General features: G+C 37.7%; 1 protein-coding gene across 9 annotated transcripts in view; it reads right to left on the bottom strand.

Annotated features, from left to right (window-relative positions):
- Positions 1 to 18800, bottom strand: part of Fry (FRY microtubule binding protein) — a 475943-nt gene that overhangs the window by 32950 nt on the left and 424193 nt on the right. For all 9 annotated transcript variants that reach the window (XM_087199565.1, XM_087199561.1, XM_087199560.1 and 6 more), the window contains 7 exons: positions 18317 to 18478; positions 15721 to 15795; positions 12933 to 13103; positions 5728 to 5928; positions 5004 to 5165; positions 1930 to 2096; positions 592 to 781 (listed from right to left, as the gene is read on the bottom strand). In XM_087199565.1, coding sequence (XP_087055691.1) covers positions 592 to 781; positions 1930 to 2096; positions 5004 to 5165; positions 5728 to 5928; positions 12933 to 13103; positions 15721 to 15795; positions 18317 to 18478 — 1128 coding nt within the window. The remainder of the gene's footprint in view (positions 1 to 591; positions 782 to 1929; positions 2097 to 5003; positions 5166 to 5727; positions 5929 to 12932; positions 13104 to 15720; positions 15796 to 18316; positions 18479 to 18800) is intronic.

The following is an 18800-nucleotide window of genomic DNA, read 5'->3' as shown; positions in this document are numbered from 1 at the left end:
CAAAGTCTTTGTAAATAGGGAAGGGTGGAGGGGGTGAAGGGAGGGCTAGGAATGGGGAAAAAATAAGAACCACGATGCATCATGTAAAGGTACAAGTTCCCAATGAGAAATATAATTGTGTTGTATACCTAAAATGTACCAATAAAAGAATTAAAAAATATATAGAAAATAAGCTCTGGGTTGTAGCTTAGTGGAAAGGCCTTGGGTTCAATCCCCTGTGTTTTACACACACAGACACATAGAGTTTTTCAATCTCTATAAAAATATCAAATGAGCATGAGTCCTCCAGGAAGGGAGAGGGGAACAGAGTGATGAGCACAGAGTTTGCAGATCCCTTCTTGGTCCTAATGTCACTACTGCCTAATACTGGAGGAAAGTAAACAAAAGCATATGAGGCCAACATCTTCGTAAGACTACTCTGAGGAGGTTGAAGATTTAGGAAGGATAGAAGGACTTGTTAAAGTCAGAGGACAGGAGTGTCTGGAGGAGGAACAGGACAATCTTAGAACAAAACAACATGCTCCTTATTAAATCACAAGCTGTGGCTCTCGTCAGAGCCTCTGCCCTAGGCATGTTCAGTGAGCCCTGTACCTTAAACAGAGAGGAGAACACATGAAACGTGTACACCGCACATGAGCCGTCTGAGTCACACATGAGCTGGTTGATGTGGCTGCGCCAGGCCTCCTCGGCATCGTCACAGGCTGTGGGCTGAAAGGCAGCAAGGATGGCGGAGAAGAAGGGCGAGGGAGGGGGAGAGACTCCCCTGTCACCTTCTCCAAAGCTGGAAGACATGAAAATGACCATCAAGAACTGATGTCCTCTAGCTGGTTGTAAAATGCCAACTTGGACTGCCTGGCCCACTCTTCCTTTTGAGGGTATTCTGGGGCCTGGCTTTCATCAGAGGTTTCTGATACTCTTTTCTGATTCTAGGAAATAGAATTTTCACTTCTAGAATTTCTGTGATTCCACTATTTCTGATTCCTTTATGCACCCGCAGTACCTCTCAAGCACGCAGCAAGCTTCTTGCTTTCCCAGGTGCTGTGCCCCAAAGTAAACATCTGCCCGGGCACTTCCATTCCTCTTTATTTTTTTTGCTATGAAAAATTATAACACAAATTTTGATTATTCTAATTTTTCCTTTATATTGAGAGAGGATTAATGAATGCATATGTGTAAATACCCAAAATACAAAGATAGGGTAGATACAGAGACAAGAAGGAAAGGAGATTATGAATAAAATTGAATAAAAAGCAAAAAGTCAAATTCTTCTCTTGGGTATCATCTCAGCTTCCCTTTGATAAATATCATTCACCATAACAGAAGGCCTTTTTCTAGCCATACCACAAACTTTATTTTATTTTAAATCTCATTTTCAACTTTCAGAAGAGTAATGTTAGGATCTCCTCTTTCTTCTCCTGAAGTAAATCTAATATTATTTATGACATCCTAGATGCTGAGTTTATCTGGAGTGATTTTCTTACCTATTCCTCTTCATATATCTCATTAGTTTCAGAGATATCAGCCATCAGGCTGAAAGACACTGATTTAAAGGAGAGTAGATATTTAGTATATAAACAGCCTCTTGTTCATATCTTTTAACTTAAAATGGAAAGAACTCATTTCCAAGCCCTGCCAAATTTTCCTTATCTTCAAAGCTTATAAGGCCTGGACCACATGTGCATGCCTTTCTTTGGCTTTCCATGCTGTTTTCAGGCTTTATAAATTCTTACATGGGCATCCTTTCATGGTTCCACATGAAGCTTTATCTGGAGTTAGATGTTCTAACTCAGTGAAAGACCACTGAGCTCCATGCCACTGTGGACTCCTTCATTAGGAAGCCCAGTAGAGTAAGTGTAGCATTGAACTTGAGTAAGCATGAAAACAACATTATGCACCATGTACACTCATTTTCACCACGGGCTTCCTTACCTTGCAAGGGTAAACTGGTCCAGGCCTTGATTGCCTTTTTCCTCTGCTTCAGTTGTATCTAGACTGAAGCTGTCACTGCATTCAAAAGCTGCTGGGAGCTCATTGATGGAACTTGAAAGGTCATCCTCATGCACAGTAGTATCTTCCTCCTCCTGGACAGCATCAGCCTGGAGGGATAAAAGGAAAAAAGAACTCCCAGTGCCTAAGAATATATACAGGAAAGGTGAAGAAAACATGAAATGCTGACAGCAGTAGAAATTGGAGGTGTTTGTTTTCTAGCTACAATACAGTCTACTGCTAGAACTAGATTCAGAAATTCTCTGAAGTACCATTTGTTCATTATCTTTCTATTACTCTTTTCCACAGCTGTCCCCAAAGGGGCTCTCAGTAGATTATGATATTTGACCCGTGCTTATGGAGCATAAGTGCTAAACTTGGAAAAGTTGGTCCAACCTCCATATTTTACGAGGAAGGGAATAAGGGGCTTCATGTGGAAAGATTTGTCTAATGTCAGATCAATAATCACAGTTGGACCTGGGAAGAGAAACACTTCCTTCAGATTCAGAAGTACTTGTAGTGTACACAAATGATCCAAGAGTCCTTTACCAGTCCAGGCTTTTCCATATTGAAAGTTGTCTAAAATCCACTTACACATATGTTTTACCTTTGAATATGCCCACTGAACACAGGACATACAAGTATCTGTTCTCACCTCACTACAATATGTGGTTGGAGCAGTTAACATGAAAGGGCTCTAAGGCAGGCAGAACTGGGATAAGTAAGAGGCAGGAAGGAGACACAGCAAGTAAAATGGAAAAAGAGGCAGGGCTTGAACCTGGGCCAGGGGGAAATCAGCTGGAGAAATAATTGTTCTTTATGAGAGGAAGGAAGACAACTGGATCACACTTTAGAGGAGGAGAGGAAGAAAACATACATGTTACAGTGAGTCATTTTCTTAAAATAAAAACAAAACCTGAGGCAAAATAAAAATATATTTTCAAACTAGGATTAATAGGAGAAATTAACAAGAATGTTAAAGATATATTAGGAAAACAGGATGGCTCATGTCTTTGGTGGAACTGCTTATAAATACTGAGTTTCAGAGATTTATGCATATCTGCTGTTTTCTGCTTTTTAAAGCTACACAGGTCCAATGAGGCAGGCCTCTGAGGACTGTCCTGGTTATTAGCGGCACACAGACTTCATCTATTGTGGAAGGGTTGAGGTCTTATAAAAATACCTCTATTTTTTCAAATATCACAGATATATCAAATACCATAGAAACCTAGCCCATGAGAGAAACAGGAATAGTTCTTCAGAAATGAGACTGAACTTTTAGAATTAGATGCTTCTTACTACTTAGGCAGTACTTTCTATGAGAAATCTGTGTATCTTAGCATACAAACTACTGAGAAATATCAGATGCTCATAACTTTAGATATACAGTGGTACCTTGATTTACAAACTTAATTTGTTTTATGAGTTTGGGGAAGATGGCTGTATTTATGTTTGTGTGGGGAAGATGGCTGTGGACTTGTTTGTCACCCAATGCAGAGTTTATGAATGGAAGCAAAATTTTGCCAAACACTTTTGTTTGCAAACCAAATTGTTTGCAAACAGGCATTTGTGAACTGAGGTATTAAATGTATTTTATTTTTTTCCATACAATTTAATTTCATAGGATTCTGGCACTTTAATTTAGAACAAGATTTTCTTTCTGTGCTTTTTTTTGGCTAAAAAAGAGTTGTGATGCTGGGTATTTAGCTCAGTGGTTTCAGCACCTGCCTTGCAAGTGCAAGGTCCTGAGTTCAATCCCTAGTACAAAAAAAAAAAGAGTTGTGCTAATTTTAGTAATCCTAATCATAGTCCTTTCGCAATAGGGTGTTTTTTGAAGCAATTCTTATTTAAACTTTAGCATATTTTTGTGTGTGTGTGCAATATTGGGGATTGACACTTATAGGTAATTGCAATTTGGTGGTTGCTCTTGGTTTAAAGCACATAGATTTTTCTCTACCTTAGATCTGTTTTTAGTAAAACAACACAGAATAGCTAATATTTTTCCATTAGAAGCTTCAGAAGGGATGTACTTTATAATTTGTTCTTATTTTCTCTTCAAACTTATCATAACCGAACTCAGAATAAAGAAAGCTTTACTTTATCCCAACAGCATAGATTATTTGAGTATATTTAATATAAAGAAATAAAAGTTTATACTGATGGGCATAGAGGTGGCTGCAACATGCAAGTGGATGGTTTTACAGATAGGATATTTTCTGAAAATTTTGATAAAATAAAGCTTACATGAAATATACATTAATATACGTGGTGCCTTGGTTCATGAACTTCATTCCATGATTCTGGTCACAAACTAGTTGCACAAGAACCAAATAAAATTCAGTGGTTAGGTTGAATGTTGGGCTTATGGAGAAATTTGATTCGGTTCTTGTCTAGTTTGGTGTGTGACCAGAATTGTGGAGAGAACTGAGTTCATAAACCAATATATATATATTCAAGCTAACCTTTTGAAATAAAGATATTATATTAATGTTTTTCCTCAATCTGGCTAGGAGTGTTTGTGGAAATCTGGCATAATACTGCAATTGACATTGAAAAGTCTGGCAGTATGACAAAAGGCAAGTGTTCAATCAATGTACAAATTGTATAACTGGTTCCTTCATAGGAAAAAATTTCCCCAAATTTGCACATACACCCACACCTCACTTAGCATATTGTTTTATAAAAGCCATGACAAAGAGCAGCAGTTTCCCAGTCACAGCCATCTCAGACATACACCACTTTGTTTTGCCCTCAATCAGCAGTGTTCAGGCAAAATGATTCGATTTATAAAGATTTCAGATCAAATCTCTTTGAACCAAGAAGATGGCTGCTTAAGAGAGTGAGTGTAAAGCAGCTTGAAAACACGGGTCCAGGTGTAAAAGTTTTAGTTATTTTACTAAAATCAGAAAAAGAAATGTAGCTCTACTTTTGACCTCCTTTCTCTAAGAATGCTCAGAAAAATTAGAAGAATTTTTCTCTAAAGAAAACAACAATCACAATTGCCAAAATATCTTCACCTTTGAACCCTCAGAAATCTGCAGATTATTCACATCAGGCAGTGAAGTGTCAAAGCTGGCCATTCTGGTGTTAAAGGAATGAGGGTCAGCGGGGGTCGAGTCACAGACTGTAGTGAGCAATTCCATGGGATTGGCCTCCTCAGAAGGGGAGAGGGTCATGATCTGTTTAAAAAGCAAAGGAAATAAAACAATATGAAGTTCCCATTCTTTGAAAGTTCTAAATAATCTTTACATAAGCACACAAACCATTGTTTTCTAGTTGTTGGATAATAAGTATTAATTTTCTACTTTCCACATGCTACCATTATTGGACATTAGACATGGCAACTGGCAATTTAGTATTAATCTGGTGTCATGGCACAGCCTTCTAAAATACCAATACTGTATTGTTGATAACCACAATAAAATGTCTGTCCTATTTCCTAAAACTTTAGCTACCTGAGGAAATTTTAAAGATTCCAGCATCACATAAGTTAGAGTATTTGGAAAAGCTCTAGGTCCCTACAGATTAGATGGTGATCAGGGTGTATAATATTTACCCCAGGAATTGTATCCATCTGCCACCTACAGAAAAGAGGCCACCTAGAAAAGAGACACTACCTAAGAGTTGAGATTTTAGTCCGATAGCTGTAGTAAATTCATTACTGGAATTAGAAACAAAACTCCTGCATTAATTACAGAAAAAGTAAGTCTCAGTTGCTACAGTGGGAGAGTTCCTACTTACAAGGTCAGAGTGCTCCAAGATCTGGCTGGGTGGGAGGTCCTCCTCCTCAGATGATTCATCAGAATCCTCATGGTTCATTTTATTTAGGCTGGGAGGACTTCCTGAGAGCTGGCACTCCTCCAGGATCTGCATGTCACACTTGTCCAGGCTGTCCAGTGAGCGCCTGCGGACTCCCCAGTTGAAATTGTCCATACTCTCACCCTGAAATCACACCATTAGCTGGGTTTTGATGCCCAAATCCTCCTGCACTCACACCTTCACACCTTTTAATTAGTCACAGTTTAGAAAAAATGTGGTCATCGTCAACTTCCAAGCCCTCATGAGCTTAGGTATAAAAGCTTTAGTTTACCTGATGTGAAAAGTAACAAAAGCAGACTATTTTTATGTAAATATATTTTTATGTAAATATATATTATGTAAAAAATATATTTATGTAAATATATATTAAGTCATAGAAGTAATTATACCTTTTTTGGGGCATGTTAGATATTGTGTTTTTTAAAAAATTGATTTTGGCAAACCCTAGAAATGACGTGTTTTAATAAATCTCCAAGAGACTATTAATATTAAAAGAGGTATGGGCTACCTTCCCCCACCAGCCCCCATTTAGTGCACTTTTCCGAAGGAGAAACAAGTAGGAGCTAGGCTTGCAGCACATTCCAGAATCCTTTGGTATTAAGTAGAGGAGCATTAGGTAAACATTCCAGCCTGTTCTGCCACAGCAGTTTTCACAGATAAAATGCAGAGTTAAAGACTGTCAGGGAGCTGGACAAAGTTTGATGAATCATGCATTATGCAGAGGCCAGAGCAGCAATGGCTTAATTTTTGCTTTAGGCTCATCTTTAAATAATTGTTCCACCCTGGAAAACAATTTCTTGCCTCAGTACTAAACATGACTGCTGACTTGTACATTGGGATTTTCATAGAAGTGGCCTAGGAGGCTATGTAAGTATTAAAGAAAGCTTTAGTTATATCTTAGATGTTCTCTATACACCATCAGATATTAAGTAAGTTTATTTGACTAATAATTTTCTTTCCTAGAAATGAATTTGGGTTTTCTTTTTCTGTTTAAAACAGGAATAAAGGAAGAGAGATTACTAGCCTACTGATAAGCAGTTTAGTTTAAACAAAAAGGTAATGAAATAAAATTTAACACCAAATCCTTTCAGTTTTTGGAAATTTAAACACTGGCTAATGGTTCACTCTGAAGAGAGCTAGTAAACAGCATAATGACAGATGCACATTACTGTTAATCTTAGTACTGTGTTTATTCATTTCTCTCTGGCTTAGTCTACTGTTTCTGATTCCTAATGACACAAATTTTCCATTCTCAGAGACCTCTTATAGTAGATGCTTAACATATTCCAAATACAATACAGAAATTATAGATATGGGCCAGGTGTGGTTGAGCACGCCTGTAATCTCAGCACTTGGGAGGCTGAAGCAGGAGGATTGCCATGGATTCAAGGCCACCCTGGGCTACATAGTGAGTTCAAGCCCAGCCTGAACTATATAGTGAGACCCTGTCTCAAAAAAAAAAAAAAAAAAAAGATATATAGTGATTGCCATAAGGCATTTGATTATATAGATTTAGATGTTTTTCATATTCTGTATCTGCTCTTTTACCTGTATCTGCATAGGTTAGATACCCTTAGTCTGAAATCCAAAATGCTCCAAAATCCAAAAGTGCTGTCATCGTGCCCCAAAGTGGAAAATTCTATACTTGACATTATGTGATAGGTTACAATCAAAACCCAGGACTACTAAAAATATTGTATAAAATTACCTTTAGGCTATGTGTATATACAACATAAATGAATTTTGTTTAGACTTGGGTCCCATATCTAAGAAATCTCCATGTGTACATGCAAATATTCTAAAATCCGAAGAAAAAATGAAATTGGAATTCAAAATCTAATCCCAAGCATTTTGAATAAGGGATATTCAACTTGTATTTGTTTGATCTGTGTCTACAGTGATAAATTTTCACAAAATAATTTTTTTTTAGCTTGATGGAAAAGGCTAACTCCTGTGTTGGGATTTTAAAATAACTATTTCAATGAAAAAAATGAGAGGTATGTGTAAGAGCAAGAGATCTTAGAAGAATAAAAAAATGCAATGTGTGAGGAAAGGAAAAAAAGATGAAAAAATGAGAGTATACAAAAGGATGTGAAAATTATTGGAAGAAATATACAAATTCATAAAACTGATTTTCTTGTCCCAACTGAATAGATGAGTTGGAAGGACTGGATTCCATTTAAAAAAATTTTTGCAGTGCTGCAGATCAAACCCAAGAGTTGCATGTGCTAGGCAACTGCTCTACCACTGAGTTATACCCAAGCCCTGGATGAACTATCCTAAGCACCAGTTCTGGAGGTCTCTACATTGATCCTGAGAAAGAGCCATGAGCCTGCAGAGAACAGAGACATCTACAGCAAGAAGTGCTATGCTGGGGAAGGATGGCTGGAACTATGGATTTGCTGGCAGGTCTGCTGAAGACCTAAATCCATCAGGCATGAGAACAGGGAGGCAGGGAGCTGTCCTTTCAGGAATAAGATCTGTCTTTCTAGAGGATGTGACAGCTCCATTGGAACAAAGGTGTTGAAATTGTTTTCCTGGTAGTAGCTGAGGCATTGAGATGAAGCAGTATTGGAGGTTGGCGGTGTAGCTTAGGAATAGACTGTGTACTTAGAATGCACGAGGGCCTGGGTTTAATCTCCCCTCTGGGGGAGTAGCTGTGGTGATCAAAAGTCAACCCCTCTTTTGCACCATAGCACAGGGATACCTCAAATAGAGTTACACTCCATCCTGCTTCTCCCTCAAGTGTTGGATTTGCATTTTATGTTACATAAAAGTCCAAACAGTTTATTAGTAGTGCCAGGTTATATATGAGAAAATGTAGAAGATGGATAACTACTCTGGATGGACAATTTTCACATTCCAGTATCGACAAACTTAAATATACCACTCAGGATTTATACTGGTATAGAAAAGTATTAGCAATATTCTAGAAATATTGGAAGTAATATTCACTGAAATAATTTTTTCATATCAGAACATGGTTAAGACAGAATAAAAGTGTAAAAATTATTATTTTGGTGCTGGGAATTGAACTCAAGGACTGAGCTACATCCCTAGTCAAAAAAGAATTATTGTCGAAGGTACTGGGTGTAGTATAGTCTAATATGTTCCCCTAAATGAGCTATTTAGAGTAAGTCTGATATGACATAGAGTGATCTTAGGTCAGTTTGCCTAGGATGATCCTGGCTTATGCCCATTGTCTGGATGTAATTGTTATTGGTATCCCCTTTCACTTATAAGAGCCCAGGTTTGGATGAAAATTGATCCAGTCATCATAAAGAGATAGCTTTTAATTCTTGGGGAAAAAAGATTTTATTGGAAGTGTATATATCATCAGGTGCAGAATGATTTCACTTTTTTTTTTGGTGCTAGGAATTGAACCCAGGTCCCTGTGTACATGCTCTATCTCTAAGCTACACTCCTAGCCTGATTTCATTTTGAATAGGAAAAGAATAAAAATCCATCTAGTTGTGTACTTGCCTAACCAGAAATTATAGGATATCCACTGATCAAACTTGATGACTCACTTTCTGTATGTACTATATATTTTCCATACTAGAATGTAAAGTTTTTTAAAAAAAAATCATATATTTTAGAAAATATTTCCATACTAAGCAGCCAGGAAAAAAACCCATTATATGACATACCTAAATAGGTATGTACACACAAATAAGCATACATTTGCTGAAAGGGAGGAAAAAAAGCAATTACGTTGTTATTCATCTGCAGTGATGCAAAACATCTACTAGCGTCTCTGAATTAAAAATAGCATCATCTTACCTGAAGTTCCTGGGTAGCAGATTGGATAGAAAAACAAATAAAAGGTCTATTTAAAATGATTAAAGATATTTAAGTGCATTTGTCTTAGTTTTAACACAGCAGCAACTAATAATAGTAACGATATAAACAATGTACACTTCTGTAGACACAACTTTTTAAAAAGTTAAGTATGCGCTAACCCCAAAGAGAAGAGTAAATATTAAACAGCAGGTATTTCACACCTCTTAGTGATAGACAGTGCAGCTGGGGTAACATCGTAAGTATAATTTCTGAAGTAGCTTTCCACTTTGGTGACAGCGTTGGTCTCTTCAACACATTTTTTTGAATGCCTAAATAATTACTTGTGAGAAAATTGTTAAATGCCACAGGAAAATAAATAAGGGTCATCAACAAGAAAAAAGGTGGTGTCACCTGATCTTGCTCACAAAACTAAAAGTGTTTGCAATCATGAAGTGTTTACTGCGGATATGCAATTAAGAGCAAAGACACGGCCCTTTAAGATTCTAAAAAGGTCAAGGGCAGAAACTCTTGTACAGATATTATCAACAAATCCTGAGATGAGTGAAAAGGAACAGACATATAAACAGCTTTCCTTTTTTTTGACAACTGGAGTTTTTTTTTTTTTTTTTCCCTTGCTGTGCAGACCAGGCTATCATATGCCACCACCCTTGGCTTGACAATTGTGTTTTCATCAAGTCACCAAATATGCTTTCTCTGGTGAGGATATGCTAAAATTATTTGCCAATAATAGCCAGTTCAAGGGGACTGACATCGAGAATACTGAGTGTCTGACATTATGCTAGAAACTCCCCATGGGTTATCTTATTTAATCCTCATGTCAGCTGTAGAGGCAGGTATTATGATACCTATTGAACCGATGAGCAGTAGAAAACAAGACCTAAACTCCTGTTTGAGGTCTTATGGCTAGGTCATCAGTAGAGCTGAAATTCAAACCTAGAGTTGATAGATTCAAATACAAACACTGAGGCCATTTAGTGATTAGTAAGCATGTCGGAGTGCTTTTCTTTTTTTCTTTTTGCAAAACATTTATTGGTAGATTTTAGATGTACATAGTGATAATATTCATCATAGGGAATTTGTACCTGTACATGATATATCTTGCTTCTTTTTTTCCTCTATCCCCCCCCCTTCAGCCCTTCTTCTCTTCTTTATATTCAAAAGCTTTGTTTCCATTTTTTCCTATTTTTTTCTTGTCCCTTCTTTCCTTTCCCCGTCACCCCTCTTATTATAATTTTATTCGGAAGTAGCAAAACATTCTTCAATGGCTTATTTATTTTTGAGATGAGGTCTCACTATGTTGCCCAGGCTGGTCCTTATTCGTGGGCTCAGCTAATCCGTCTGCCTCAGCTTCCAAGTAGCTGGGACTAGAGATACATGCCACAGCACCCAACTTTCAAATGACTTCTTTTATTTGGATAAAATGTACTCTCTTACTCCCTTTAATTTCTTATAAAACTTTAATCATAAAAGATAAAATTATCTGTGATAGTTTAATTGTTGGCTAGGAGAAAAGGGAGAGGATTTAAAAGGAAGGCATAGCATTCATTATTATGAAAAACATTAGTACCATAGTTAAGAGGTGGGCATCTCCGATTTTTTTTTCTTCCATTTAAAAAATATTTTTTATGTTTGTGGTAGTAGGGATACAACACAGGGCCTCGGTGCATGCTATCTATGCACATGTTCTACCACTGAGTCACATCCCCAACTCCTTTTATTTTGAGAGAAATGAAATTTATGGTTCTGAAATTGTTTCTGCTTCCTCTGCTTTAGATCATTCCTACCAGGTCATTCCATATAACACTTTTCTCTGGCTGAGGAAGATGATACCCCTCTTGTTTTGTCAGTTTTCCCCTTCCTAGTTTAACTTCCAGAATAAAGAGGTTGCCCACACTTGAATTCTAGCCTGCGAGCAAACATTAGGTCATTTGCCAGGTCAGGGAGCTAATCTTTTGACATCAGCTGAACACTCAGCCCTGGTTCAGATATATTTAGAAAATAATCAAAACAATTGTACAGTAGTTTGCTTTTTCTGTCACTGAATATGGTTTGTAGCAGTCTCAGCAATACTTGTTTTTTTTTTTTTTTTTGGTACTGGGGATTGAACTCAGGCTCTTGCGCTTGCGCAGCAGACGGTGAAACCACTGAACTAAATCCCCGGCATCTGCAATACTTTTAATGGTCCTAGAACAATTTAACGTAAAAATTAAGCTGGCATTTTTGGGAAGCATAGTCAGTGCTTTAAGCTCTTTGGTGTCCATGAGACGTTAAGAGGGGTAGTCAGTAATCACATCCTTTTAGAGAGGCTACACAAAGCATCATTTTCCCACAAGTGTGTAGTTAAGTTAGGAGGTGCCTACCTGCCATACGACAGAATAAATTTTGAATTTGAGCCTCTATTTTAATTATAAGACTGGCAGAATGCCTTTTGGAAAATAGGGTATGTTCAGTCAAAAGTGAACTGACCAATGGTGAGCAACACTATGGACCAGGCTTAGTACCAGGCATCTCCACATAAGCCAATTTCACTTAGGGGAATTGTGTTTTTATCCACAGGAGATTAACAACTGTCTCTCAGCTGAAACCTGCCCCTTAGCTACAGAAATGAGGGTGACTGACAGGGGGGCTCCTCCTTCCAACCCTGTTTTCAAAAACATGGTTCATTGCAGAAAGCATCTTATTACCATGATGATCATTTAAAATAAAAGAATGTATAGTTGCCTGTTGAGACTTGAATTCAGCTGCTCCAGGTGTCTAGAAGGCTAGTGACCAACCCAAGCACAGCAAAGAATGCTCTCTCTCATGTGCTTTATATTTCAAATTCTAATGATTTCATCAAACATAGCACAAAAAAGCTGGAGCCCTGAGGCTTTGATCTCATGTTGTAGCAGGCAAGCTTTGAAATAACTGAATTAGAACAACTTTGCATTTAAAATAATTAAATGTTTAGCATATTTTGCCCAGGTGCCAGTGAACAGGCACAGAACTGCATGTTTTTGTGCTTTTTAAGTTCCCCTTTAGACTAAACACACACACACACACACACACACACACACACACACGCACACACACAGTCTTTTTGTGGTCAGCTTAGGTCTTTGCCACTTAGAAAGAACTTGGCAGCTTTTACCCTGGGCTCAGACAGGAAGGGTGTGGTAACTTACCAAAGTTAAGTGGCTGTACTTTGAATAAGCTGATTCAAAATAGAATTTACAGCTTTGCAATTAAAGACATGACAAAAGCTCACTATTTAGCAGGCAGAAAGACTATTTTGTTAGTCAAGGACAGAGTTAAGGTGATTATTTTTAGAGAATATACTATACCTCGCCATCCTCCAGCTCCACGTCTAGAAAATCGAAGTCTCTAAAGACTCTGAACTGCTGCTCACTGTTTGTGTCATCCATGTTCTCCTGCTCCCGGGCGCCGTCCTCGGAAGACACCAAGCTCGTCTGATGCTCCAGTAGATCCAGGTCCCCACACGAGGAAAAAATCACCTACGAACCCAAACAGTCCTCTCCTGAGAAACTAGTCTCTTTTTGGTTGTTTGTGTTACAAGAAATGGTAGCGGCTCTTCACAGCATTGTATTTCCAGTACACACCTAATTCCTTGAGTGGGTATTTTTAGAATGTTCTTTTATATTTATGTTGGACAGGTGCCTTTGGATTAAACTTGTTGCAAAGACATAAGTTCATGCACCAGGAAAATGTTCAAGAGTTAAGTCACTGTCTCTCAATGGATGAGGATGGAATGCTACCTGGGTGTGTGTGTGTGAGAGAGAAACAACTGAGCATATGTTCACAGACAAACTGGTAGTTAAGAAAATTTTCCACTCTTTCTCAGCTGATTGGGATTAGAGATTGCACACACTGATAAACTCACTGAAACTGCAGAAGACTAGCCGAACACCATTCCCATAATGTATATACACTTAAATCTCTGCCATGTTCCTTTAAACAAATCAAAGCATTTCTTTTATTAAAATCTTTACTATGCTAATGTTTTAAAATTAACTTCTCCATTTAGGTTTTCACTGAGCCATTTTAATAGAAGTTTGTAGAGACAGTAATCTACAAATGAACCTACATGTTTTGCTAGCCAGCCTCTAGTAAAATTAACAGTATTCTTTACATGATCATTACAATGCCTTAGTCTTCTTAACAGCAGGCAGATCATTTATAAGAAGTGAAATACAACAAAAATGTCTCCAAAGTAAAGTGAGTGAGTGAATGTCAAATGTAGTGGGTTTTTTCCCCTCTTCTGTTTAAGAATAGTCATGTGATGTGCACTACACAGGCTGATCATTCCTGATCTGAAAACCTGAAATCTGAAATTTTTGCTGTGCTGACATGCTCAAAATTTTGATATTTTGGAGTCTAGATTTTTGGATCAGAGATGTTCAACTGGTAAAGTCTGTGCAAATATTGAAAAATCTCAAAACCCCAAAGTCTGAAACACTTCTGGTACCAAGCATCTCAGATAAGGGCTCTTCAAGCTGTACTCTCATGCAGTGGTACATGGTGGACAGTTTTGCACAGGTTCACGCAAAGGAGTGCAACACAAATAACACTGAGAGCAAGTCCAGTAGTCAGTCAGAGATGACGGCGGGAGAATTCTGTTTTCCTCAGTGGAAGCCTCCTTTTCCTAGTTTGTGCAGCACGTCTTATTTGTGAAGTGTTCTAGGTAAATATTTTTAGCTAGCAAAGCCTCGGCACTGGGGCAGACAGTATGAACCAGAGAAAGTGCCAACCATGACCGCAGTAAGAAATTGCTCTCATGGGCCGTGGTGCACTGCAGAGGTGAAACACTCTTGTTTCTCTCTGTTGTGGGCCACGCAGCTCTGTCTGTCCTAAGTAATGTCACAGGTGCAGCAATAAACCACTGACAACAAAGGTGACTTAAACGGAGGTCACGTTTAGCTGATGGGTAACTGGGGTGCTTACACATCAGTGGGTATTTTTGAGCCTCTACTATTTCACCTGCTCATGAACTAAGTAAGTAGATACAGTTTGGGATTTTAAAAATAGTTCCAAAGAGAAATTAGTTTGCTAATTCTACTTTATTTATAAGTTAATTTATTATGTTTTTTGTAAGTAATAAAGATGCTGTAATATAAATAAAATAAAAATACTTGGTGAAACCAAACCTTAACACTTGCAGTTTTTGTTGCAATATGCTCATATCTACTTAATTCAAATTTTCTGAAGTTTATAAAAGCTTCAGAAGCTTTTTTATTTTTATTACAACATTTTAATCATTTGCTCCTTCAAAAGCCTAATGACATTTTTTGCTACAACAGTGAAAATTTATATAAGAAAAAACATGCCACTTAGAAATATTTATAATTTGTGTTGTTTGAGACAGGGTCTCACTATATACTCTAGGTTGCCCTTGAACTCACTATGTAGCTCTGGCTAGCCTTGAATTTGCAATGATCCTCTTGCCTTGGCCTCTTAAATGCTAGGATTATGGCATGTGACACCATACCTGGCTTTATCTTTTAGTATTTTTAAGTATTGTGAATAAAGAGAAGAGTATAAAATCTTTACCAAATTTTTGTTAACATGTCATTATTTTTATCTTTGTAGTATGTGAGTAAAATAATGACACCAAAGTAAGAAGTGTGTGTATATGGAATAGAATTGCATCTAAGAAGGTTAGCATCTATGTCATGCATGGTGGTGCAGTAGATACAATACATATACTGTAAGGAAGTTTGGAGATATATGCATATATATACACATATATACACATATATATACATATATATATACACATATACATATATACATATATACATATGTGTGTGTGTGTGTGTGTGTGTGTAAAATCTAATAAATTTAAAAAAATGAAGACAGTATTCATTGGGACAAAAAGCCAACTGGGGAAAAGAGCCAACAAAATCATTCCTGGTTTTTAAACTAAGTGAAATTAAAAACCATGATGTAGGTAAGAACAATCCAGGAGTTTGGTGTAGATAGTTTGGTATAGATAGTGGGTATCATGCATTTCATTCATTGTGGAGTCTTCAAAACTATATGATCAACAGCAAAAAAACAGACCAAAAGCAAAAAGATATGACACCACAATAAGTGTGACATGATGGAACTTACAGATGGGTTTTTGCTTAATCCTACTTCTTGGCCACACAGAGAAAGGACATGCACCAACTTCTCTTTTGTTCTCTTCTGGAAAAGAAACACAAAGCAGGTTTTCATTGTGGGGTCCTGTGAGCAGATCTGCTCTAATGTCATAGTCCTTTGCCACAGAGGGCAGGTGACTGTGCTTGAAATTCAGCCACTAAGAACTGAGATGTAAGGGCTGGGGATTTAGCTCAGTGGTTCCGCTGCCTGCCTCGCAAGCACAAGGTCCTGAGTTCAATCCCTGGTACCAAAGTAAAGAAGACCTGAGATGTAAAACACAAGACTTGCTATGAAAAAACAATGTAAAACATCTCATTGATAATAGTAAAATATTGATAACATGGTAAAATAATTTTTTAGATAAATTGTTAAATAAAATGCCTGGATACTTCAGTGGAGAGCCATCACTCCCCTTGATAATTTTTTCTTGACTGTTACAACTTTTAGTTTTAGCAAGATTTTTCTTACACCCAAATTAAATCTATTATAGTACAGATTTATTTTCTTCAAGAGAGAAGATTTCTTTCTGCCTGATGAAGGCATTCAATTATTTGTAAGCCACATTAAATCTTTCTCACCTGATCCTTCCTAAAGTTAAACAGATTCTTTCTTCTTTTCTTCACAAGCCTTATTTTCCAGCCCCTTAATTATGGGGAATCTTCTCTAAACCATCACATTTTTCATGAGATTACTAGGTCTTAGGATGACTGGTAGTTGAAAATCAAAAGATATATAACTAGAGTCAAAAAATGTTGATGTACTTCAGAACTGCTCTTAAAACAGTCTTCCTAATCCCTTTACAATGATCCCTCCCCTTTAATTTGATTTAGGGTTGTTATTTAGAAACTATAAGAAACCAATACCACTCTCTTAGATGTTCATTGTTAATGGAACCTTGTCTACTGCATCCTTCTTTCCAAGTTATAGAAGGGACGGTCAGTGTCAAAGTCAGCGATATGAGGACTTTGATGTGGAGGGAATAACTGTAGATTTGCTCAGCTATTCTCCTATGCTTTAAGGGTAATTTTACAGTTCTGAGAAAAATCCATGTAGAACAACATGGAATAGGACTGTACATTTTTCTTCTCTTTTACAACGTTTTCAAAAACTCAAATGAAAGCCTATTAATGTTCCAGCAAGCTCTGATATATATTCATTTCCCAAACTGTTAAGAATGAAGGTGAATTTTGCTGGGCATGCAAACAAAGTGTTTTTCCTGACCTGTACATACCCTGTAGGTATTTTTATTTCTATAGCTATGGATGCCGGAAGAAGGCCTCTGTTCTAAAATTACCAGACTTGAAGACCATGGAAACCTGGAGCTCCAGTTTGCTGCTGGCTCCTATGGGAAGAGTCTGCTGAGAATGGAGTCAACAGAGGGGAAAACAGCAGGCTGAGACTTTGGGAATGTGGAGACAGAAAGGAGAGAGTGTCAAAGCATCTGGTTCCCAACCTCAGTGTGCTAGAATCCAGCTGTGCATAAAGCTGAGATGGATGGTCCTATAGTTCTGATCTTGAAGGTCTACCAAAGGGTTATGTTAAAGGCTTGGTTACCAGCCCATGGCACTGCAGGGAGGTGTGGGACCTTTAAGAGGTGGGGCCCAGTGGGAGAATGTTCGGTCATTGCAAATGTGCCCTTGAAAGGGCTTTTGGTGTCCTGCCTGTCCTCCTCTCTGAGGCCTCTACAAGGTGAACAAGCCTCTTTTATCATATATTCCCACGATGATGTATTGTGTTCACCGCAGGCCCAAAGCAACACAGCCAAGGGACCATAGACTAACACTTCTAAAATTAAGAGCCAAAATAAACCTTTCCTCCTTATAAGTTCATTCTTTTAGGTATTTTGTTGGTGACAAAAAGCTAATTAACACTGATAGTTTTATAAATTTCTTTTCCATTTATGGTAAGTTTTCAGTGGGTTTCTGTCACATATCACTAAAAGACTCCTGAATAGTGCAGGGGCTTTGCCTGACAGCAAACCGAGTGGCATCAATAATGTGATGTAGTCACCCATAGACTAATATATATATATATAGTCCTAGGCTATGATGACCAATCTATAGAGAAATCTGGCAGCATGATTCAGCCTGCTTTTGGAAATCATGATTTAAATTTATGTTCTGAGGAGAGCAGCCAGAATGGCATTTGAATGTGAAGCCCTATTAACCCTTTGGGTGTCTAAACCCTATAAATAGCTTGGGAGAACTAAAGATGTGTTGCTTGGAGAAATGAGGATCACTTGGGTAAGTGGCAGAAGGGCAGGGTTTCTTTAAATGTTTGAAGGGCTACCATGTGAATGAAAGGTTAGATTTTGTTTCCTAACCTGTAAGAGAGCTAGAACCAATGCGTAGGAACAACACAGAGTCTAACTTCTAGTCAACATAATGTGCCATTTAAAGATAAAATGGGTGCCCTTAAGGTTCTGTGAGATCCCCCACATTGGGAGGATTGAGGCCCAGTGGGGAATGTTGTGATAATAAATGGTGGACTCAGGTAGTATATGTGGATTTGGGATCAGGAGGTCCCCTAAACTCCCTTCAAATGCTGCAAGTCTGGGATTGAATACCTGAGAATACTGGGGTCTTTTCCAGCTCACAGGAACAAGAACATTGGAGTTGGAGCCTGATGAAGTGGAAGACACGCTCCGGGTGACGGCCATGGCCCTGGGCTTCCCGTCATGTCCAACAGAATTCTGTAAATCGTCATATCGCCTCCCGATGATTGGTGTCTTGAGAAAATGAAAGAGTACACATTCTTCTGACTCATTAATTAGTTTTGTAGAATATTGGACCTTTCTACTCAGAAACAACCAAGAACTGCTTATATGTTTAAAAGTTAGATCAGAAAAGCTTGGTGTTACACATAGGCTTGTTTTTCTGATGTTCAAATATACATTCTAAATCATTTGTATCTTCAACATTCTCCCACTCTCTTTATCAGCAGGAAACAAATCTAATCACTTGATGTTCACTATGCTTTAGAAATCACTGATAGAAAATGCAAAAACAAAAACAAAACAGAACAAAAAAAGAAAATGCAAAAACATGCAG

This window comes from Heterocephalus glaber, unplaced genomic scaffold (assembly GCF_053883595.1).
Source record: "Heterocephalus glaber isolate CG9 unplaced genomic scaffold, H.glaber_assembly_v1.0 deba00001720, whole genome shotgun sequence".
Classification (NCBI taxonomy): Eukaryota; Metazoa; Chordata; class Mammalia; order Rodentia; family Bathyergidae; genus Heterocephalus; species Heterocephalus glaber.
The sequence above is the reverse complement of the archived record's forward strand: the minus strand, read 5'-3'. Positions and strand labels throughout refer to the sequence as shown.